General features: G+C 36.4%; 3 protein-coding genes, 1 long non-coding RNA gene and 1 pseudogene across 4 annotated transcripts; 3 read left to right on the top strand and 2 right to left on the bottom strand.

The window, feature by feature from the left end:
- LOC18032953 (protein LIFEGUARD 4) lies at positions 1–2,619 on the bottom strand. The gene is made up of 4 exons (XM_006419949.2): positions 2,072–2,619; positions 1,377–1,490; positions 499–656; positions 1–392 (listed from the first exon to the last, which is right to left on the bottom strand). The coding sequence occupies exons 1-4, from the start codon at positions 2,412–2,414 to the stop codon at positions 189–191; spliced, it is 819 nt and encodes a 272-aa protein (XP_006420012.2). The 5' UTR covers positions 2,415–2,619; the 3' UTR covers positions 1–188.
- Positions 2,620–4,004: 1,385 nt separating this feature from the next.
- On the top strand, positions 4,005–7,069 carry LOC18032199 (chlorophyllase-2, chloroplastic). The gene is made up of 2 exons (XM_006419948.2): positions 4,005–4,352; positions 5,324–7,069. Exons 1-2 carry the CDS (start codon positions 4,068–4,070, stop codon positions 5,996–5,998), a joined length of 960 nt encoding a protein of 319 aa, XP_006420011.1. The 5' UTR covers positions 4,005–4,067; the 3' UTR covers positions 5,999–7,069.
- A 1,254-nt stretch (positions 7,070–8,323) lies between these two features.
- Positions 8,324–9,894, top strand: LOC18032370 (leucine-rich repeat extensin-like protein 6). Its single transcript, XM_006419947.2, has one exon. The coding sequence runs from the start codon at positions 8,537–8,539 to the stop codon at positions 9,803–9,805; it is 1,269 nt and encodes a 422-aa protein (XP_006420010.1). The 5' UTR covers positions 8,324–8,536; the 3' UTR covers positions 9,806–9,894.
- Positions 9,895–16,811: 6,917 nt separating this feature from the next.
- LOC18032358 lies at positions 16,812–19,194 on the top strand (annotated as a pseudogene).
- An 873-nt stretch (positions 19,195–20,067) lies between these two features.
- Positions 20,068–21,007, bottom strand: LOC18032298. Its single transcript, XR_002905584.1, has 2 exons — positions 20,856–21,007; positions 20,068–20,758 (listed from the first exon to the last, which is right to left on the bottom strand). It is a non-coding gene; the product is annotated as an uncharacterized LOC18032298 (long non-coding RNA).
- Between the last annotated feature and the right edge of the window lie 3,726 nt (positions 21,008–24,733).

Raw genomic sequence — 24,733 nt, 5'->3', positions numbered from 1 at the left:
TATAAACGAAAATTTTCTTCCTCAAATGTCCAATTTTCCGACTACATTTCATGCTCATATTGAGCTATGGGTAAAAACAAAAAATCAAATATCCCTGTAGGAGGAATATATGGGCGGCGGAATTACAGAACTCAAGTCATCTCTATGCTGCTGCTATGTGAAGATAAGAAGTGCAATGCGAGTAGGATTCAATCGGTGGCTCCGAGCATTTGGAGGAATGCAATGAAGATGTTGACGATGTCCAAGTAGAGTTCGATTGCAGCCGTGATGTATTCATCATATGTGTAACGCTTGATCAAGTTGTTTGTGTCGTACACGATGTAGCCAGAGAATATGATGGCTCCCATGAGGCCGTATATCATATGTGCTACCTTTCCCACACGGAAAAAGAACTGTAAAATGAGAAATGTTAGTGCACTGATCGGAATATGATAATGGGGAAAGCATATTAGGCAGTGACTGAGTGAATGTCAAATGAGAGAGTGAGAAAGTTGAGACCATGAAGATGCCGAAAACGATGAGCACCAAGAGGGACGCACTCAAAAAGGGACCGAGAAAGCTGAAATCTTTGCCTCTTTTCACTGCCCAAAATGTGTATAGAGTGAGACCAGCAACAGCAGCCCCAGTCAGAATGAAAGCTTCCAATATGATCTTCCCTGTTGGAAATCCAAATAGCACAAGTTCGTGAATGCTGATGTGCAACCTCATGCATTATTAATATTACTATTACCCACAACAAATGAACACATTTTGAAAACACAGAGCCACAAAAGTCACAGCAACTGAGCAAAGGTTACATTCTAATATGTATGCAAAACAAATTACATCAATTTAATCTTCTCCCAAAGAGTATGACAGTCATAATGCAGTTATGGACAATTGATCCAAGACTCTTCAGCCTTGTTTGGGAGTGAGGTGCTATAACTTTTAAGCTGCAACTGCTGTGGAGTATAACTGAGGAAAAAAAATTTGCTGAACTGCCAAAACACAACTGCAAGGTATTACCAAACACATCACTCCCGACCACACACTTCATCACTCAAACAAAGACACCAATCATAAATACTTCAGCTACTGAATTCGGGATTCATTAGCGACCATTTGGTTAACGAAAAAGTAAAGGTAAATGCAAGTCCATAACAATTAAGCTTTAATAAAATTCCCAATATAAACCCACTTCATTATTTATCTCACAATGTGCATTAGATACTAGTTTAGGCTTCAGTTACCAATTAAGCTTTTCACCTGGAACAACATAAGTATAAACAAGAAAAAGATCCATTCCAGGAACTCACATACGTTGATATTAAAGCAATAAACTAGCACGATCAAAGCAGAATTGAGATGTGTTATCAATCAATCAATAATCACTGTACCTTTAGAGAAGGCGCAAGCAACTCCCACGGTGAAGGAAAGCAGTATTGTGAACAGCACGAGAAGGACAAAGTTCCATGGATGGCGCTTTCGATAAGCAAACAGTGGGCATATTACTACAAATGAAAAAAAACATATATCAATTTCCCAATAAGGAAAAAAAAAAAAAGAATCAGAAATTTAACTCACATTAGCCTGAGAAAGCACAACAACCCCAGTAAATTCTCTCTAATTTTATTCCTCAGAAAGGGGCAAAAAGATCTCAAAACACAAAATGCCATCCATTTGCAAAGATTAGTATGTGGATTTATAAGCAACCATGCACCCTTTCTTTACAAGTTAGCTTTAAAGAATGAGTAAGGCCACAATTAGTATCAGAACAGGCAACTCATTGCAAAAAAACAGAGTAAATTGGAGAGGACTGTTTAGATAATTGATGATAATAACTCATATTCTTTCAGTAAGAATTCCCTATTATTATTTAAATTCAACTCTCGCAACTCTTTCTACAAATAAATGCGAGGTTTTTTTTTTTTTTACAGAGGATTAATTTTTGTTTCAAGAATAGAGCACGACTGTTAATTCATTATACTAAAACCCTAAAGCATATAATATAAAAAAGAAAAGAAAAATTAAATTCGTAATTAAATAATTAAAAATTAAAAAAGAAAGAAAGAGCGAGAGAGAAATAACGTACGTAAGAGGGTAAGAATGAAGACGACGATAAGAAGGACGAGACCGGGCGTCCCGCTGGCCAAGAATTTGTGAATGGGCTTGACAAAAACGACGACGGAGGCAACGGCAATGGTGAGAAGAATCTGCATGGCGACAATGGCGTAAACTTTTCTTATAAAAGCCCATCGTATCTCGGGCGGCTCGATCATGCCCGGATACAGTTCCGTGGTCCCTCTCTCTGCGTCACCTTTTTCCATTTTTTTTTTTTGGTTTCGATGAATGGGAAAAACAAACCAAACAAAATTTATTATTAACTTTGTTTTTTCCCCCCCGAAGCTAGCGAGTAGCGTTGTTATAACGGGCATGTGGCATTTATTCGAATTTATAGAGATTTGATAAATAAAAGATCAAATAGGAGATTTTATTTATTAAATAGGAATCTAAAAGATTCTTGCAAAGGCAATAGCTAGGAAGCCAGGTGATAGATTCACGCGATTGCACTCTTTTCGGTTATGAATCGGAAGGAAGAGAAGCAGCGGGAATGTTTTGCGCGCCAGATTCTCAGAAATGATCGAGTTAGTTAGTTATGAGCGACGTTCACTTGGGATAGAAGGCAACTGTATTTATTCGCTGCCTCATCCGAGATTAATTTACATGTAAGTAATCGATGACGTAGACTTTACTCGGTAGAGAAGGCGAAACGAAGGAAACGAAACGAATCTTAGGCGCGTGGACTCGTGGTAGGCAATTTAATTAAGCATTAAGAAAGTGAAAAAATATTATACCGATACAATGTTAGTCGGTATCACCATTTAATCGAATTAATTAATCTTGAGGAAGTTGTAGAATTGTACGATTTGTCGTAGGATTTCTTCTCTTTCGGTTTTTCCAAAGAATATCACCGTCATCCACCAAATATGATGTTCAAAGTATTTCCTATGGATTATATTTATAAGACATTAGAAGTAATATTTCTTGAGTGGTTCTTTATCACGTGATGCCAATCAAAATAAATATAATAAATTATTGTTAAGAGCGATTACTTTCTGTTTGCTTGTACATTTTATTAGAGAAATGAGAATGCTTACAAACTATTTAAAATTTTGGAGATCAGTAAGGTTGACAATAGGATGAGATGAGATTTGTCAATCTCAGTTCTGTCTCGTATATGTAAATGTGATAAAAAAAATTTCTATTCTCGTCCTTTTTTTTTTTCAGGGGATAAAAATTTCCCCCACTTCCATCCTGTCAAATATCTCATCCCATCTAATTATCTTGAATAGTTTTAAATATAAATAAATAAATAAATTTTAATTTTTTAAGGATCATCATAATTCAATATAGTAAAAATCTTGAATAAAAATAAAGTAGGATAATCAAATACATAATAGTTTTATTTTGACTACATGTATATTCGAATATAATTTTATGCTAACAGTAATCAACTTCAGCTATGTTAAAATATCTAATAATTTAATAATAAAATAATAAACTGAACCATTATGGTTAGTAATGGGATGGGGTAGGATGAGATTTGCCAACCCTAGTATTGTCCTGTTTATACAAGTGAGATAAAAAAAAAGTCTCATTTTCGTCCTTTTATTTTTTTAGGACAAAAATATATTAACAAAATAAGATCCCACAGAATTCCATCCCAACAAAAAAAAATTACCATCCCTAAGAATCAGAATCACATTCTCATATTTTCTACCCACTGAGGTTGAGTTGGTTGTTGATGAATGGATGATCTTAATGAGCTGACATTATGGGCCCAAGATGCACAAATACAGATGGGCTTAGGCTAAACAGAGACAGTAGGGCTAACTAAAAAAAAAGCCCATTAAAATTAAAAGTGGGAAAATATCCTAACAGCATAGAATACCGAGAAAGAAAATGAAAACGCATCCCCCAAGTCGGACTTTAGTGAGGCTATAAGGGCCACACAACAACTTATCCCACAAGGCTATTACATGCAAGCTAAGTAGAAGAAACTTAAGTGAGAAGGAATATACGTCATCATGTCTTCATCTTCAACAAGGAGTTTAGCTACAAATGTTTTTGATACTGGGAATTATTCAACCAGTCTTCTAAGGGTGGAATCTGCTACTGTTGCATCATGCAACAGTACAAACTCCACTCCACTCCCGCCACCCAAGCCACTTTTGATCGGCATGCCTTCTGATGATGCTGGAGGAGAATTCCCAGTACTGATTTTACTCCACGGTTACGTTCTCCTCAACTCTTTCTACTCTCAGCTTATCTTACATGTTGCTTCTCATGGCTTCATTGTAATCGCTCCTCAGGTAAGCTATCCTAATTAACCCTTTGTACGGGCATATGTTATGCAATTGTGTCATGTTTATCGAACTTTTGATCATAGTTACATGCATCTATATATGATTGGTGCTAATCTAACTTACATGATGGGGGTATAGTACTAATTGCTTATAGAGTGCAAACAGGGGATGCTCATTGGTTTGCATTTGAGAGGAATTTCTATTTTAGTAGCATAACAAATATATCTGAACCGAACTCTTTGAATGTTTGATTTTCATGCGAATTTATTTGTGTATTTGAGAGTTTAGGGCTATTAAAAATTTATGGATGTACTTGAGTTGTATAATTGTGATTAATACGCAAGTCTAAATTAATGTTCCTTTTTAACTCTGATGCTGATATTAGATAAGGTGATTGCCAGCACAGACACATTTCGTTGCTTGTAGAGAGTGAATGAAGTAGCTGGAAGGCTCCATTTTCTTGTCAAAATACTGTTCTGTATTTTTTTGTTTCTTTTTTCTTGGAGGTCCACACTGTCCTTGTCAATTTTTACATAATAAAAGAAGCAACTAAAGTGGAATTAGTCAGCTGTTCACATTCAAATGTCATAAAAAGAAACGGCAGTTAATTCACTCAATTCATTTTGCTGCTGACTTAGCCAATTAATTATGAGACCGACAAATAGAGAATGCAAAATCTACATGCCATAACCCATTTTAATTTCCTCTAATTACTAGTTTTAACTAATACATAGACTTGTAGTTGTTGTAACATAGTGTTTAGCTCTGTCCATTAACAAAGAAATTGAGCTCTGATGACGGGTTTTGGAAAGAAACAAACTGATATCCTCTAATTGAACTCTCTAGCTAGTTTTTGTTTTACATTTTTGGATTTGACCAGATTAGAGAAATGGGTAGAAAGAAAGAATTTAAAATTGAAAAGTGACACTATTTCGTGTTTGGCTCATGGAAGTATTTTTCTTCTTTGCCTTCAATAGTTATACAATGTGGCTGGACCAGATGCAACTGCTGAGATTACGTCTGCAGCTGCAATCACAAATTGGTTATCTGAAGGACTCGGCCACTTCCTTCCACCACATGTTCGGCCAAATCTAAGCAAGCTAGCCCTTGCTGGTCATAGTCGAGGAGGCAAGGCTGCCTTTGCACTAGCTCTTAAGAAAGGGGCCACTACTTTAAAATATTCAGCATTAATTGGTGTAGACCCTGTTGATGGAATGGACAAAGGGAAACAAACTCCTCCACCGGTACTAACTTACATTCCTCATTCATTTGATCTTGGTATGCCGGTAATGGTTATAGGTTCAGGCTTAGGTGAAATTAAAAAAAACCCTCTGTTCCCTCCTTGTGCTCCGAAAGGAGTTAACCACAAAGACTTCTTCAACGAATGTCGGACACCGGCCTGTCATTTTGTGGTTAAGGATTATGGTCACCTTGATATGTTGGACGATGATACTAAGGGGATCAGGGGGAAAGCAACATACTGTCTGTGTAAGAATGGTAAGTCCAGGGAACCTATGAGGAGGTCCATTGGAGGAATTATTGTTGCTTTTATGAAAGCTTATCTGGATGGTGATATCACCGACTTAATGGCTATAAGAAAAGGGCAAGAAACTGCACCAGCAGAGTTCGAAACTGTTGAATTTCTTGAGTGAAATTTTAGTAGTTTGACAATCGTGGAGGATTTTGAAAATACGTGCTGGTTTTCAATGTAAGTGCTATTTACGGTAAAAGAAATAAATACCAAAGATAGGAGATCAGGAAGAAATAGTAGTATCGCACCTAAACAACTTCATTTTGCTCTATTGGATCTCATTACAGCATCAAATAGTGGAAAATGTCGCTTTCCAGATATTTTGATGTCAATATAATCTCTTTTAACATTTAGACTAGTGTTACAAGCCAGTGATAATGAAACAGAATGTGAAGAAATCCCACACCAAAACTGGTTGGTGTGAAGAGACCTGACAACAGAGCTTGTGTGCTAGGCGTAAGAGTAAGCTCGAGTCAAGTCGGTCTAATACGTCAAAAATAGTGTTGAGAACTTTCCATTGACCTAGCCTTTGCCGTATCCTTTCGGAAAAAAAGTGAAAGTACAGAAAAGAAAATCTCACAATAACCCCTTCAACGTACCTACTCTATTATAAATTAACACGAAGTAACTTTCTGAAACGAAACTGATTCTTGACTTTGTCTTTTCTCCCTCTCTATTCCAACCACTCCCAACTTTGCAAGACAAGTTTTAGACCTACCACACTTTAGTTTGAAGTCGACCTTCAACCTTCAGAACCGAAACCAACGCGTTATAGAGCAGTGACACGCTTACCTAACGAACTAAATGTCTGTTTTTGATGCCATTAAGTACCCATATGTGTCTCGCAACCTTGTTCTTTCAGATGTCTTCTCGGTTCCGTTCGTTGTTTATTATGGGTTCACAGCATAGTTGACAATTTTTATTTATTGGAGTGATATAGTCAACTGAGATTGGTACATTGACTTCAGGAACACTTCTGTTCTAGAAATATATGTCACTAGTTAATGTTTTCGTTTATTGTTTTTTTTTTCATATCATTATAAATTGCAATATGCCGTCATTATCCTTAAATTTAAGTTTGTAATAAGTAAAAATTGAGACAGGGGAATATATGCAAATCATGTTCATGTGCTCATAGATTCTTGTAACCTTCTGATTGATTGGATTGGCCATTCTCATGGGAATTTCTCCATTGCTTGCCTTCATTATGAGACGTATATTATTTTTAATCTTTATTCCATCAAAGTCTTCGTGTCTGCTGTATTAAGTTTTGGGAGCAATTTTCTAAAATTTCCTGCTTATTATGTTTTGATTTTCTTCTTCATCTGTTGCAAGCATGTATGCGAATGCCTTGCGGCCCAAATCTATAATATTTGACTTTGATTAAATTTCTTTCTTTCTCTCTCAAGTTGTGGCCTGCAAGTGGAATTAAACAAAAACAAAATTTACATCACAAGTAAATTTCAATTTTAGCATGCTTGAATGGACCACAGAAACTGAGTCTCAGCCACTATTGAATAGCCCCACCTGCTCTGTGCGACCGCTCACATTCGTGAAACCTGACTGCATTCAAGTGTTGTTACTACTAGTTAGGACAAGAGGCCAGGGATGTGGCCTATTTCATTTCTGGGTTCAAGAAGCTCATGACCCCGAGATAATAACACTTAAGCTATAGCACACTCTTGATTGATCTTATCCTGTTTCTCTTTGCTACTACAGCAAGTAAAGTTTATAAAAGCTCAACGTGGGTATTATTTGGCTCTCATTCATCAAGCATACCCATGGCAATAGCATAATTTAATGTTTCTTGATATATTTAACAACCATTTGCTTTGTAGATTGTAGGAAAAATGTTCTGTCAATAATGATTATCCAATTATCTGTTGACCCAGTACTCTTTTTTTTTAATTATTATTTTTTAATTTCTGTCTTTTGGGGTTTCTAACCACCCAGATTTCTTAGACGTTCATAATCTTATTAAGCCTTGCGGATGACCAACCATAAACTAAAACAACAGAGCAATTGCTTAACAGATTGATTAAAGTGGGGTGTCTGCAACTAGCAATGAGAGAAAATATATGGCTTCAACTTCATTTTCGAACCGCGAAAACATATCAGAAATGACAAAACAAAGATTTACTTCTGACAAAAGGTATCCAATTTTTTATATATACAACCTTTCACATCTGAGACCTTGGTTCCATACATGTGCCAAGTATTGCATCATTAGTTATTAAGCCTTCTTCATTGCCTGCCAGACAATATAACTTATTAAATGGTCCCATGCTCGAGCATCTACTAAACAACTTAATACCGCCAAAATTGTACTTACAAACCCGTGTATTTGTTGAGGCCACACACCGGTTTCCTTCCAAATTTCCACCAATAACTTGAAACCACAACCACACCATTTTTGTTACAAACAAACCAAGGATCATTCCTTCTAAGTTCTTAATCAAGTCAGTCAAATTGAAAGTTAAAATCCATCTGTACTCCACTAATATAACGTCAATGTTTTTAATCTTTTTAATATTCATAATATTTTACACTTTTGATCAACGATTACAAGTTGTCAATATGTTATATATACCCCTCGTATAAAACGTGATAGCCATCTTCTTATCAACAAAAGTCATAAGATGGCAAGTCTTTCTTCAAAATGATGATGAAGAGCCCTTCTCTGAATCTAGCTCTTTGGGGCATGCTTTGTGTCATTTTCCTTTGCTCTGAACCCTCTCAAAGTATAGACATTGATATTGGATTGACCATACCAAATCCAAGGCTCTCGAAAGCTTACACAGCCCTTCAAGCTTGGAAATATGCCATCACCTCTGACCCTAATGGCTTCACGTCAAATTGGTATGGCCCTGATGTGTGCAACTACACAGGCGTATACTGTGCACCAGCCCCAGATGATCCTCGCTCCTTAACAGTCGCAGGTATAGACCTCAACCACGCCAACATAGCCGGTACCTTGCCGGAAGAGCTGGGCCTCCTCGAAGACCTTGCCCTCTTCCACTTAAACTCTAACCGATTTTGTGGCACAATACCTGATAGCTTCCGAAATATGCGACTTCTTTTCGAGCTTGATGTTAGTACCAACCAATTCAGTGGTTGTTTCCCTTCTGTTGTCCTTTGTTTGCCTTCACTCAAGTTTCTTGACATCAGATTCAATCAATTTGAAGGTGCTATCCCCTCAGCTGTTTTTGATCTAAAACTTGATGCATTGTTTATTAACAACAACAAGTTTAGCTCATCTTTACCGAAAAACATCGGTAACTCTCCTGTTTCTGTGCTTGTCCTTGCAAATAATAACTTGAACAGTTGCATACCTTCAAGTTTGACAAAAATGGCAGGAACCCTCAATGAGATCATTCTCTTGAATACGGGATTAACGGGGTGTTTTCCGCAAGATATAGGGTTGTTAAATCAAGTGACGGTATTTGATGTTGGCTTTAACAACTTGGGTGGTCCGTTACCGGAGTCTATGGGGAACATGAAGAGCTTGGAGCAGCTAAACGTCGCTCACAATAAGCTATCTGGTGCAATACCAGAAAGTATATGCCGTTTGCCGAAGCTGGAGAATTTCACCTACTCCTATAATTTCTTCTGTAGTGAACCGTTAACTTGCCTTAATTTGAAAGATAAAGATGATAGGCAGAATTGCATTCCTAATAGGCCATTGCAGCGATCAGCTATGGAATGCAAGTCATTCTATGCACATCCTGTTGACTGTGGTGCCTTCGGTTGCTCACCAAGAAGCCCGCCACCGCCACCGCCACCGCCTCCGCCTCCACCGCCACCACCTTATCCTCCACCACCCTCGCCCCCGCCCCCGCCCCCTTACCAACCGTGGCATTCAAAGCATCCAAAGCACCCAAAGCATAATTGGGGAGCATTCCCGCCAGGCCATTTTCATCATCCGTGACCCCAGCAGTACAAACATAGGATAAAGAGGGAATAATAAAATTCTTCTTTTGCAATATTCATGTATTTATCTTCTTGTTTGAATAATAGAAGGGGAGTAGTTTTTTTCATTTTTGTTCCTTTTCTTTTCTATTTTTAATTTGCTTCTTTATACCAAAGATTGACAGTGTCCAATCTTGTTCTGTGGCACAATATTCATGTATTTACCAAAGATTTAAAATGTCCAATCCTGTTCCGTATGTAAATTTGAAGGATGGAAATTAATGTTGCTGCTGCAAGGTTATCATAAATGTTTCTAAATTATTAAGTTGAGTTATGATAAAGTATTTTTTATTATTTAAAAAAGAAAAACCTTTGTTAGTAAAAAGAAAAATCAAGTGAAAAATAAGACTAGTTAAGTGAAAACAATAATAATGCATCATCATTCATAAACGTTTTAGAACTTCAAGGAAGAGCAACAAGAGTCAAGATGGGCGGATATTGTTTAAATTAGTCAAGATGGGCTGATGATAGTGTTTAAATTAGTTTCAATTTTGTTTGTGCGGAGGCATGAGTTGCAGTGTATGGTATGTAAGAAACAATGACAGAGCAAATATCAGTAAGGTTATGAAATAGATGGGTATTATTATTATTATTATCATCTAAATACTCCTACCAATTTTTCTTTTTCTTTTTTTTCTTTGGAGACAATTGGGGGATATCTTCGATAATTTTTTAGTAGGGTGGAGATTAAAATGGGCCAATCTCCAATATTTATTTTTTTATTTAAAATAATATGACTACTTAATCTTTTCGTCAAAAATCAAACACAAAATTTCTTTGATAAAACTGATTAACTACAGTAGCATAATTTCCATGATTTTTGTTTGCCCTCTAGTTATTGTGGGTGAATGGAGATGGACTTCGTGCCTTGATTCTCAAATAGGAATGCACGTCTTGCCAACTGTCGTTGACGTGCATTCCTATCCGAGAATCAAGGCACGAAGTCCATCTCCATTCGCCCACAATGACGATAATGGGGCTTCCACATCCGGGGGTGGGGAGAATAATGGGCGTGGACTACGGAAGACCTGGATTCAGAGGAAACCTATAAAAAGGTAGCCAGTGAAGGTAAAAGGGTTAGAATTTTTGCTATTAGAACTAAGAAAAGAGAACTCTAAGAACTGAGATTAAAGAGAAGCCATAAGATTCGTGGCAAACATTCCCAGAACCTTCATTTCTGACTTGAGCGTCGGAGGGTTTGCACCGGGGAAACAACCGGTGTACTCTGACATGTCTGTGTACGCAGGAACCTCTAGGGAAGAAGCTTTACAAGGAGAGATCTTGATCGTGGTGAAGTTGATCGAGCAGAGACCCTGGTCGTAGAAAGAGGACAACCAGAATCTCGCATCAACATTTTGGCGCCGTCTGTGGGGAGAATAATTATTATGAATGACTGAAGTGTAAAAAGCTCATGCTAACATTTGATTTGTACATATAATAATATTCAAACATTTGAATTCCCGAAACTTTAGTGCGATCAAATTATTAATAAGATTTTCACCAATTGATATCAAATTACTCGTATTAGTTACATTGAAAGAATGGAATCAGTATTTATTTAATTAATCAATCATTCTTCACCAACAAACTAAAAATAACACTGACAAATTCCAACTAGAAGAAGTGGGTTTATTTTGAATTCGAAGATGATGCAAGGTAGGCAAGCGCATTGGTCAATATCTTGTGTTGCTCTTGTTTGGGGGATATATAACGACGAGACCAGCAGTATTAAACGAGGACTTGCCTGCTCACGTGCGTTATGTCGTCCAGGAGCAGAAGCCTTTTACCCATTGCCCGTTGCCGAAGAGGTCCTTTGCCGGGAATCATGGCACGAGCAGGAATCCTCTACTTAGTACCCAAGATACTTCCTAGTGAACCCGAGCTCGGCAAGCTCAGCCTTAGGAAGTTATTAGAGTGTTCGCCACTCTATAAAAATCTAGGCGCGGAGCCCACTCAGCCACGATCGCCACTCTCCGAAAATCAGGTACGAGGCCCACTCAAACGCAACCACAACGTTCAAGCATCCATGACCGAGAATCATGCTAAGGTGGAGAACGTGAACGGGAGAAGCCGAATTCTGAGGAGGGCTATAAAGGGGGTGATCAAAGAAGGCAAAAGGATTGGACAAAAAACACTAAAAAAATATACTAAAAGAATTTCCAGAGGACATTCTAAGAGAAAACCTCAATAAAATTTATAAGGATTTCATTATTTTAGAAATCAGAATAAAGCCAAGAAATTATTGGCAAAGTTTTTTCAAAAGTAAGCCCTGATTTCTGACTTGAGCGTCGGAGGGTTTACGCTTACGCCGGGAAAATCTCAACGTACTCTGACCAGTTTTTGTGTGCGCATGAGTCTGCAGGAAAAAAAGCAGCAAGTGTCATAATCCTGCTCATCTAGAAGGGATAGCATAACTACTAACTTGAGCGTTGAGGAGAGACTCTGGTTAAGAACAAGCAGACACCAAATCTCGCATCACCAGATCCGAAAGCAAAGGGTCCATTTCCCCGTTGATTTGCTCCAATATTTTTTGTTTTAACTCTCTCCACCTTTCACCCAACTCGGCAATTTTGGACCTGCCGACGGATCCCATACCCATCTTGGCAGTCTCGCGAGAAAGCACCGATGGATGGTACCCTCCGCGGCTCAATGACGCCTCGAATACAGTTCAAGATCAAGATCAAGATCAACCGCGGGTGTCATTTCCTTTTTCTTAGAAGATGATGCAATTGCATCCGTGAAAATTCTTATTTGCTCCGCATGGTATTCGTTTGTTTGTTCCAGGTAGATATCAGCTTTAGCATAAAACTTTGCCCATCTTTCATCTAATTCCTTCATCTTTGTGCTGCAAACCAACTCCATAATCTCCTCAATTTTGTCACGCAGCGACGGGTACGGACTTCTGAACATTACACACCGCAACGAGCGTTTGAAGATTGGATAGGTGGATAAGCGCGGTCCTGGTGTTTCCGCCATTGATGATGTATCTAGAAGAAAGAAGATTTAAGAGAGAAGAAAAAAACAATTGTATCTTGTGCAGTCGATGGAGTTCCTTCGGCTTAACACGGGCGGATACTATTATATAGATTTCTGTAGAGGAGAATCCTTATACCTCTAGGATTCGAATCCTTACCCTTTATTATTTACTTCCCTTTTCTCTGTAGGATTAGGAGTTTGCTTGTAGGATTAGGAAAAATATTGAATGAGCGAGTGGTCACCCGCCACCGTTTACCAATTGTTTAACAAAACTATAATGATATCATTAGTTAAAGATTGATTCTCTTTTTTGGACAAAAGAGAAGTGGCACAAATCAACCTCTTAGTACTGAAAGCTAATAACTCTTTAATGTAAGATTGTTGCGTAAAATTTGTTTAAATAACATATAAATCGTGAATGAAATTTTTACTCAAAAATCTCTCATGCTAATACTGACGCCAGCGAGATTTGAAAATCGAATTTTGATACTAACTTCAAATTATTGTGTGTAAGAAATTAACTAGTATTTTACACCATGAATACGCATATGCAGCATATCTCATGGCCATTAACAGGTCAAGAGAGTATCCAAAATCCAAACCCGCCCCCCCGCAGGCCCGCACCCCCCCCGGGAAGTCTTATAATTTATAACATTAACAAATACTATTTTATTTATTTATTCTTTTTCCTCTGTGTAAATAATGACTATGATGAGAGAACAAAAGGGAAGCCACTTTCATCCAAAATTCATTTCTCACTTTTGCTTCTTAAAATGGTCATTGTCATCATTCATCCACTTACTGCCGTTGGTCCTGACCGGTTCAGTAAAAGATGAATTTACTGGTATCAAATTTAGAAAAGAAAATGCACAATTTACCATGCATCGGTTTTCTAATTTTTTATTGCACATCACAATATTTTCACAATAAAAAAAAAATTATTGGAACAAATTAAATCAAGTATACCATAATACAATTCACATTTTTACCCTGAGGAGCATTGAAGGAAAATCTATTTCACCCATAAATAATAGTGACAAAGATGATTATCTCTACTCGGTTTAAAATTAAGGAGAGAACAAAATCTCAACATACAATGGGACTCGAATTTGAGTGTATGATTATCTGACATAACCGATATAATGTTGAAGACTATGCACACTACATTATCCCTCTTTGTAGTGTTTGCGCCAATTCTTTGGAAGTTATTACTATGGTTGCAACTTTTTTTTTCTTTTTTGGTAAAGTTCCAAGTTGTTTTTTATAATTAACTTTGATTTCGATAATGGTTGATTTTTTTTTTAATTCTTGTCCAAAAATTTCTTAAAAAATTTAATCTACATTTTTATTTGTCCCATTTTGGCTATTTTGTAATATCTTATATTTCTAGTGAGGGAAATTATTCATTGACCACATAATTTTTGACATTTATCAAAAATACACAATTTTTTTTAAGCAATAATCTACCTGAAGTTTACAAAGTTATCATTGTTCTACTCCCATTATAATCTCGTTAGAATATTGTTGACATCAGAGTGTTAAATTTGTCATTTGAACTAAATACACAAAACGACCATGTATTTTGATTACAAAAACAACTGCCAATTGCTGGCACGTTGCTGCTACCCTAAATACCCATATTGAACAAAAAAAAAAAAGAGATAAAAGCACAAAAACATAACTAAATTAAAATCTCAAAAACCCAAAGCATGTCGTGGATAATATTTGAAGGATTATTGTCGTTGGGCATCATAGTAGCAATGCTAACAATTGTAGGAAATGCTCAATATCACATCCGCAAAGCCGCTCATGGACGCCCAAAGCACGTCACTAACGATATGTGGGACATGGCAATGGAAAGAAGGGACAAGAAGCTTATCAAACAATTCTTCAATACTTCCTCCAATTAGATGTTGACTCGTCTTTTTGGAAGCTGCTAGTGGACTGAATAAAGTGCTCATGTGATATTCTAGCTTTGCATGTGAAGACTCAAGCAGATGCAATATGTTCATTTTTGTTGATGCGAGATTCTGGTTATCCACGTTCTACGACCAGGGTCTCTGCTCGATCAACTTCACCACGACCAGGATCTCTCCTCGTAAAGCTTCTTCTCCAGAGGTTTCTGCGCACACAGACAGGTCAGAGTACGCCGGTTGTTTTCTCGGCGCAAACCCTCCGACGCTTAAGTCAGATATGAAGGTTCGGGGAACGCTTGCCACAAATCTTATGGCTGTTAGGTTGTTTTCTCTCTTTTCTTAGTTCAAATAGCAAAAAATCTAACCATTTTACCTTCGTTGGCTACCTTTTTATAGGCTTCCTCTGAGTCCCGGTCTTCCGCAGTTTACGCCCGTTGTTCTCCCCACGCTCGGATGTGGATGTCCCATTATCTTCATGATGGGCGAATGGAGATGGACCTCGTGCCTTGATTCTCGGATAGGAAGGCACGTCTCGCCAACTGCCGTTGACCGGGTCTCCTCGCCTCGAACCCTAGCGGGAGTGACTCTATGCCTCTAGCAAGGGTTCCGCCTCGCGAATGGCATATTGGTGGACGAGCAGAATATTCCTGCTCCTGTTCCCTTGCTACCTGGCTTTTACAGGAGACACCTGCTCGCAGAATTCTGCCACCAAACATCTGCTCATCACGTCTGGTCTCACCGAAGTATTTCCCTCAAACAATTTTCTTATCTGTTTTTACGTGAATCTACTTAAGCTTTTAAATTGTTTTCTAGAAAAATTACTTTGTCCAACCATGAATCTAGGAAATTGATTAAGGTTAACAAGTTTGGTGAAGAGCTCGCAAATCCGCAACAGCAGCTGCAAACGATTTAGGTGGGGAAGAAGGAGTTGTTTTAGTGTTGTTCAGTTGTTCTTAACCTTTGTTATCTAATTTATTTATTATCTATTTTAAAGATTTTTTGTTTGATAATTATTTATTTTTATATGCAACTTCTATTATCTTATCTATTTATTATTAATTTAAGATTTTTTACTTGCTATTACTTTCAAGATTTTTTTGTAATTACCCCTCTCTAAATAAAAAGTCCTATTTTTAGCTTGGATAAAATAGTCATTTTGGGTTCTTTTTGGGGTAAAATGGTTATTTGACTAATATTTCGTTAAGTACCTTAACGGTGTTATAACGAGAGCGGAACACTGATACACTTTGTAAACTTTGTGTGGAGTGTTGTAAAAAAAAAATTGTATATTTTTGGTAAAGTGTGAAAAATATCGTAGTAGGTGAATAATTTCTCTTCTAGTAATTTCTCAGATCCTCTTGGATTTCAGTGCTTGCTTTTAGTTCATACAAAACCTTCAACCGTATATTCAACCTTTTCAAGGTTATTTCTTTTATTTTGTCTGTAAATCTAATCTAAAGTATGAAATTGATTTAATCAAAAAAAGAGAAAGGGAAGTTTACAAAGTGTTAAGCCCGAAAAGAGTTTCTGAAGCGTGATTGGCATGTTCGCATTAATCATATTTATTGTGAGGCCAACTATACTGCAGATCGCATGACTAATCTTGCTACCTCTTTCTCGTTGGGTCTCCACATGTTTATAATTCCTCCCGAAAGTGTTAAGCCCTATTTTTTTATAATTTGCATGTGGTAGCTTACCTCGTTTAGTTTTTCCTTAACTCTTTATTGAGAGCCCCTTTGTAATAAAAAAAGAGAGAGAGAGAGAGAGAGAGGTCACGTTGACTTTTAAAAAAAAGTTTATTGAAGAAATCAGGGTTATTTTTTAAATTAATGGGATTTGATAAAAAGAGAAAAAACTAGAATTTTGTATAAATTAAAAAAAAAATGTTCAGAGGTATTTAAAGGAGTAACAATAGTCAACTCCATCTCAAATTTGGGTAAAGAGGTAATATCCAAATCTTCATCTTTTTTGTCCCTTTCATTAAACCAAACCCCTAGCCATTCTCTAACGCCGAATGCACTGAAGAAGCTGCTGAAACCATTCAAACGATCCTGCAGCTGTTTAATCAGAGCTATGAACGAGAGAAGCTTTGGCGGTGGCACAAGGGTCCGGCGAACTAGTTTCGCCGGCGGTCGGTCGTCGAAGACGACTGGCATTGGATCGCGTAGAAGGTTAGTCTTCAAGAAGCTCCGCTGCTTGTTAGAGTGGGTGATTTTTATTTTTTAGATTATTAAGATTGAAAAATCTAAAATTGATTCCTTGAAGAAGCTGTTGGTGTTGCGATGTTTTATGAAAATGAAAAGGTTTGTTGATATGTTAAAAGAAGCTGTTGTATGTTGATATTGTCACTTTCACTATCTGATTTGGACATGTTATGAGCTAAACAAACCATCTGAAGCTATAAAGTAGTGATCTTTACGTTAGTTTTGTGTTTTGAAAAATGGGTTTATTTTATCGATTTCAGAAAATGGGTGCTGTTTGTTTAAATTGAACTTGCTAATATGTGCTTGACGTAAATAAACTAATGCATGATAGAAATTAGTGACTTGTAAGTGCTTGATATGTTGGAAAGGCGGGTTTTATTTTGTACTGCTTCGAAGTAGCTGAAAAGGGATGTTGTTTGTGCTTCTTAATATGGAGTATTAATGTATTTGTCGTTTGATATTGAAAGCAGTAATGGGAGTATTAACTGGGTTACTTGGCTGCTGATATGAACATGCGTGGCACTGAAATCCTGTTCTTTCCATTTTGGAGTTAGCTGTTAGTCAAATTTTCATTTATTATTATTATTATTATTTTTTGTTATGTTGGTGGCGTTAAGTTGGGTAGTTGACAGCCGAGAGCTTGGCTCAAAATCAAAATCTATGAAATTAATTACCAAGCCAACAACTTTGTTATTAAAACAAAACAGATAAGTTCCCCAAGTGATCTGGATATTAGCACTTGTTGAACTAGAAAAAACAAAAGGAACTGTTGAGGATCTCGGCCACAAAATCAAAGTTAATGAATCCAAGAGTCAGGAATTAAGGCAAGAGAAGCTGCAAAGAATCAGCCAAATCGGATTGAGGAATCAAATTATAGCAACCCTCTGGCTCTGCTGGTGTTAGGAAACAAGAATTAAAAACCGAAAGGGAAACATACATGAGTGTGTTCTCTGAACTCGATGCTGCAAAGCAAGAGCTATGGAAAAATTGTCAGGGTTGCGATGCAACCTTTGAAGCGAAAGTTACTCCCTTCAATCCTGCAGCAGCAGCAGCAGCAGCAGAAAATTCAGCCGAAGCAAACATGGAGCAAGCAATTGGTCCTGAACTCACTTGGAATCTTTAAACTCAATTGACAGATACAATAAACGAGAGTGCAGCTTTGCAGAAGCAAATGGAAAATGCAAAGGCTTCAGATTTAGATTCCGTGAGAAATGTGACTTCAGAGTTGGATGATGCTAGGGGGTCATTACCGAAATAGCAGAAGAGGAAAGCTCCTTGCGAAGCTTGGTGGAGTCTCTTAAAGTAGAGTTTGAGAATGTGAAGAAAGAGCATTCTGAATTGAAGGAGAAGGAAGAAGAAACAGAATCCATCGCCAGGAATTTGCATGTCAAACGAAGGAAGAGCAAGTCTGAGCTTGAAGCGTACCTTGCAGAGGAAGCCAAAATAAGAGGTGCTTCTGAAGAAATGATCTGAAGTCTACACCAGTTTACCCTCGGAAACCAAGAGTGCACAAGAAGAAGCCAAAACAGATGAAGAATAAAGCTATGGAGTTGAAGAAGGAAGCTGAAGCCACCAAAAATTGTGCTCAAAGAATCAGAGAAGCTGCAGAAGTGAAAGTAGCAGGGACAAGGGCCCTTGATCAGATTAAGTTGTTGTCTGAAAGAGGCAGTGCTGCACGAGCATCTACTTCCTAATCAGGTGCCAATCTGACCCTCTCAAGAGAAGAATTCGAGTCTTTGAGCCGTAAAGTTGAGGAGTCCCGACATATTGGCAGAAATGAAAGTTTGCTGCCATGTAGAGGCAACTCAGGAGGAGATTGAGGATATAAAGTCTGCAACTGAAGAGGCTCTAAAGAGGGCAGAGATGACTGAAGCAACTAAGAGGGCAGTAGAGGGAGAACTCCAAAGGTGGCGTGAACAAGAGCAAAAGAAAGCAGCTGAAGCTGCAGCCGATGTCAGAGTCATTAACGCTCAACTATTGTATTAAAAAACAGTAGCCATGAGAGAAAATTATGGAGGATCGGGAGTTGGAAAAAGAGTAGTCCACTCTCGCTCTCTTTGGAAGAAAAAAAAAAAAAGTTGAAGGGGATCGCCAACTTATCTTCCTGGTGAAAAGCCCATGTGATAATTTTTAAATGGCCTAGGGTGAAAGATGTTGAATCCCTGATTTCTATATGGTTTGTAAATCAAATTTCTGTTATTTAGTTTGACTGTGGAAGGAAAATTGAAACCTTACGAGCGTGCAATCAAGGATCCGAGAGAAAGTCAAATTTAAAATTTATCAGAAATAGAAATTGAAAATTTTATTTATTAGGACTCTTCCGAGAATACACAGCAATTTCAAAACTTTTTTCAGATTCTTCCCCAACAAGTTCTCCGAAACAAAAGGAAATCTTTCTGTCAGAAGAAGAAAAAGAAAGAAAAAAGGCCTATTGTGGGCTTTTTGGGTAATGAATATAGAGCAGTGTTAAATGGCTAGAAGGTTGAGAGAACTCTGAGAGAAACGGCAGTTTTTGTTGCTATTTTGTCCTTCTCTCAGCCATCTAGCCATTTAATAAAATAATAAAAAAATAAAAAGGCGGTGTTACTTCTTAAAAAAAAGAAGGTAAGCCACCGTTTTGCCATTAATTTAATTCATTAAATTTCTAAAAATTTAAATTAAAAAATTCTAAATCTCACACATCATTTAAATTAAAAAAATTTAAATTAAACACATAATTTAATAAAAAATTTCTAAATTGAATACAAAATTTATCATTATCATTTAACCAGTAAATGTAAGTACATTTCTATTATTACCATATAACAAAAATTAATAGGAAAAATAAAAAAATCACTCTTTATAATCAGGTAATTACCAGCTGAGTGTTTTACTTCAAGATCTAGATCAGCCATTACTGCTACTACTAATGTCATTTCTCTCTTGCTTGTGATGAGGAAAAAATGTCGTTTCGAGTTCTCCTGCGATGAACTACTGCTAAGGAAAAAATGACGTCTCTCCTACTTGTGAACTATTGCTAAGTGATGAGAGAAAAATTATAAAGAAGGCATTCTCGTGAATGAGCAAAATTAAGTTACTTTGCCCTTCTCTCAGCAAAAGTTAAGTATGGTCATGTGGGAGACAAAAAAAGGTTGACTGTTTGCTTTGTCCTTTTAAAAAAAGAATGCTGAAAAAGAGAAAGTAACGTGGGGGGGAGGGGGGGGGGGGGGGCAAGAGACGAAACGGTAGCACAAGTTGCCGTTTCGAGCGCGTTCTCTCAGCCTTCCCAACGTTAAGTATTTTCCATGAATATATTGAATCGTTGGCCATTCTTGAAACAATAAGCTACTTACTCCTTTGACACAAGTCGAAATCATCAATATCCATGTGGTAGTCTATGTCTAATGAAGACATCCAATTGGATATTAGACTCACTGACCCACCAATAAAGTTGAACCTCGCATTTTCCTTCACCTTTAAATCATCCTTGGAGGGCTCTTACCTCAACCAAAACATCAGCACTCTCATGGTGTTTCAGTTTCCCTTGTTTACTTGGAAAAAACTTATGTATGTTGATAGGTGTTGCAGTTCTTTTTCGCGCCACTTATCCCGCAAACACATTCCACTCCTTCTTTTATTCTTGCTGGCCTGAGAATATCTTTCAAACTTGTTCTTGTTAACCCCCCTGTGTACCCACCTCCCTCTACGAACGAAAAACAAAAATGAGTTTACAGTTCTGGTAGCATGCCGCCCTTTTATCATTCACTTTATTATCAACCTTTGCCTTCGCTTCTTCTGCACTAACTCCTTCATCATTTTTCACTACTTCAAAAAGTGCTTCAAGAAATTCAGACCATATGTTAAACACTTTTTGTTGATTTTTTTTTAGCAAAAATCAACATAAAAATTGATAAATCTGAATTTAAACACATACCCGTATTATATGCGGAAAACCGATAAACCAAGGTTGTGCTACTGATTTATGGTTGGAGGATGATCACAGAGTCAGAAAATCCTCTCAATTCACGTTGCAACTTGCAAGAATCCTCTACCATTTTCTTGACTTGAATTTTCTCTAAATTGCACTTTTGCTTATTCTTTACTTAACCTCTTATTTATGAATTTGCACTCTATTTATAGTATTCCAAGAGTAGTGATCATCTTTTCAATGATCACTAAATAAGCTTAAACAATTGTTGGAGTGAACATCTTCTTAATGATCACTTAATATCTTTCAATATAATATTATAAGATATTATAGAGTTCTAACTCAAAATGATCACTTGCTCTTGGTCATGCTTCCCTCATGGTAACCTCCAAGTGATAGAACCTTATAAATAAAGATATAAATATATATTTACATATATATTTCCAACACTTTTCTGTTTCTTCTTGATTCTTGTGTCTCTGAACCTTCTTGTTTTACTTCTCGATATGGCCACATTCATTGGCTTGCCTCTTCACTGTTTCATGATCATGGCTGCATTCAGCTTCCTTGGAATCCATTTTGAATTTCCGAAACTTCTCAGACAAGACTCAAGATTTTTTTTAATTTGTTTGAATTTTTTTAAAAATAAAGATAGAAAGACATTGTTTTGTGATTCTTGAAAGAATTCTGTTTTTGTGTTAAAATAACTGCTGATCGTGACAATTTGGGCGACTCGTCACCCGTTGGTCACTCGTGAAGCAAAACAATCAAATATGTACCATTCCTCCACTACTCATCTAACGATTATCTGATTCGATCAGCGTATTCCACTATAAGTACCCAATACCCATTTTTTGTTCTCACATTCAAAACACCCTCCGCTTTGTTGATGTAATTTAGTCCTAGTTTGTTCTGTTGAAGCAATATTGTATTTTACATTATGATAATAAATATTTTTGTCCCATTAACCTCTACTTAGAATTCAGGGGAGCTCCCTCAAATTGCCAAAGGAAAATGTCAATGACAGAAAATTGATGCTTTCAGATGCATCATTGTGCTTGAGTCAACTGAATTTGCATGCCTGGGCTTACAATCATGTAAAATGTTTGAAATTGAATGTTAATACAATTCCATTAAAAAATTTCTTTCGCAAGTTTGACAAAATTGTCGTGATAATTGAGTGTCGTTTGTTGAATGAATTTAACAAGAAATGTTGTACCAGAAAAAATGTCTCATATTTTCTACAACTGCAATTCTTAAATCATTGTTCAAGAGCTAGCATGCTTGTTATTTTTACGCAACCCTTGTTGCAAATTAAAATCAACTGCTTGTTAATAGAATGCTTGTCAGATCAAATACACTGGCTGTGAGTACATATGTACTTGGAGTTGGATGCAAGATTAATAGCTTGACTCACAAGTTAAGTTATTAATCGAAGACATGTCAACTCATTAGTGGTTGCTCAGCATTGCCATGCAATGCGGAAGTGGAACTCCCATTGATAACATGATAAACTTTCCAAAACTGAGTTCCAATAACAATGGCTCAAGAAACCCCCAACTGCAGGTCGACCTTGCCCAGTACCATGTTTTTGACTTGACCACCCACTGAGGATCATAGCTTGAAATCTCCAACCTCAAAGTAATCTCATCAGGATCAGCATCTGACAAGTTTGCTTGGGTACTACATAAAACAGAGATAACTCTTAGCTCATACTGATTTAATGGTTTTGTTACATAACGATCATCTCATCAATCCTATCTAAATAATTGACGCATCATGGGGATTTGGGAAGGCTGCCATCATGCCTTAGCTCTAATTTTGTAGAAGTGCTTAAAGAATGACAAGTGGCAGCCTTCTAACTCAGCAAAAGTATCAAGAGCTATTCCTCAACTTCCATCATCAGTTTCCCCATAGCCAGCTACAGACTTGAGAAAGCAAGTGTTATAGCATCATCCAATAATAACCTGATCTGACAAGTCTGATATGTCAGTGTAAGTTTGAGTTCTTTTTCAAATATATTTTTTTGTTAATTTTATAATTAAAAATTACAATTTTTTAAATAATAATAAATTATAATTTAAAATCATTTACTCATAATTTAATATAAAGTAAACACATAAATTAAATTATAATTTTTATTTTATATTCTCATTTCAGTGTAAGTAAACAACCTATCTCTTTACATTCAATCATATGCTTTTCGCTCCTCAGAATTTCCATTTCAACCCAAGATATAAATATTACCTAATTGTTTTAAAATCCTATTAAATTCCCTCGTACTTTTCTCGAGAAACAAATAGATTTTTTTTCCTCATGTTTACCTTCATCGTGCTTCCTTTATCATTTCTCCACTTCTCCCTTTCCTTCTCCTACCACACTATCAAGAATCACATCAACAGCCTCGAAGCACTTGCTAGCTACGCCCCCACATGCTTCGAATCACGACACTTGTGGCAAGAGTCACGCTCTGACGCCCTCTCTATCCTCCACCTCAAATTTCTCTATTTCATGCCCTCCTATCTCCTCTCTCTCATCGCCGCTACAACCACTGTCAACTCCAGTTACTCTACCGTTAACAATAGATGTTTCACTCTCTAAACCACCATTGCCTCCGTTAAGCTGACGTGGAAGCGTTTGTTGGTTACTACGATTTGCATCTACGTCATGTCATTGTCATACTCTCAACTATTTTTTGTGTCAGTGATTGTAATGGGTAATAACTCACTTTTAACCAAGCCCTCTTTGTTTGTATGGGCATTCGAGTTAGTTCTTCTGGATTATTTAATGGCGGTTTTGGATAATGGGAATTAATATCTAATTGGGTATGATACGGTTTTGTGCAGTTGGGTATGATGGTGGGGCAGATGGTGGGTCGGTGGTTTCTGTCAGTTATTATTAGATATTAAGAATATGGAAAATGAAAATTAGAATAAATTATTTATTTAATTTTAAGAATTTGAATAAAAATAAATTATATTACTATTAATGTTATTTATTTTATTTTAGAATTAGAATGAATTATTTTAAATTACTAAAATACATTTGATGTGTTATTTTAATTATTATTATTATTTATTATAATATTTGTCATATTATTTGTTATATTATTATTATTATTCTTCAAAAAAGATTATTGTTAATAACAATAAGAAATGATAATAATAACTTTATTTCAATAAAAATAATGATAAAATTAATAATAATAAACATAACAACAACAACAATAATATATCATGTTGAAAAAAGAGAAAAATAACAATAATAATAAGAATAATCATCATCATCATTTTTCCCATAAAAAAAAAAAAAATCATCGTTGTCATTGTTGTTTTGAAAAAAAAAAATCATAATCTTCATCTTTTTTGCAATGGCTGCCGACAGCAGGTGATGTAGCAGCCGATCCATTGCAAAAAAAATGATAATCATAATCTTCACTTGAGTTGACACGTTTTGAGAAAAATCTTTTGCTCTATAGACATATAGCCAAGCGGGCATCCCATAGTACAAAGTCAATGAAGATTTGAGTGGCGTTATTGGCATTTTCCATGTGTGTATTATAATTAAAATTTTCGGCAGATGAGGTATCCAATTTTTAATATTACTATAGAAAACACAATACAAATCTGTTAAAAAAAACACAACAAAAATTGTAATAAATGCATCCAAATATGTCAATCATATCAAAACTTGAAGTTTAGGCTTTCATCCAATATATATTGGGACTTGATTAAACGATTCAAAATTAAAGGTAAGTAAATGTATTCAAGATATGTCGTAATTATCAAAATTACAGTTCAACTTAAAAATTTGAAATAAAAAAAAAATTAATACATAAACACTCCCACTCATGCGATTATGCGAAAACTTAACTTATCACCCCG

Source organism: Citrus clementina, unplaced genomic scaffold, assembly GCF_000493195.1.
Source record: "Citrus clementina cultivar Clemenules unplaced genomic scaffold, Citrus_clementina_v1.0 scaffold_9, whole genome shotgun sequence".
In the NCBI taxonomy this organism is placed as follows: Eukaryota; Viridiplantae; Streptophyta; class Magnoliopsida; order Sapindales; family Rutaceae; genus Citrus; species Citrus x clementina.
The sequence above is the reverse complement of the archived record's forward strand: the minus strand, read 5'-3'. Positions and strand labels throughout refer to the sequence as shown.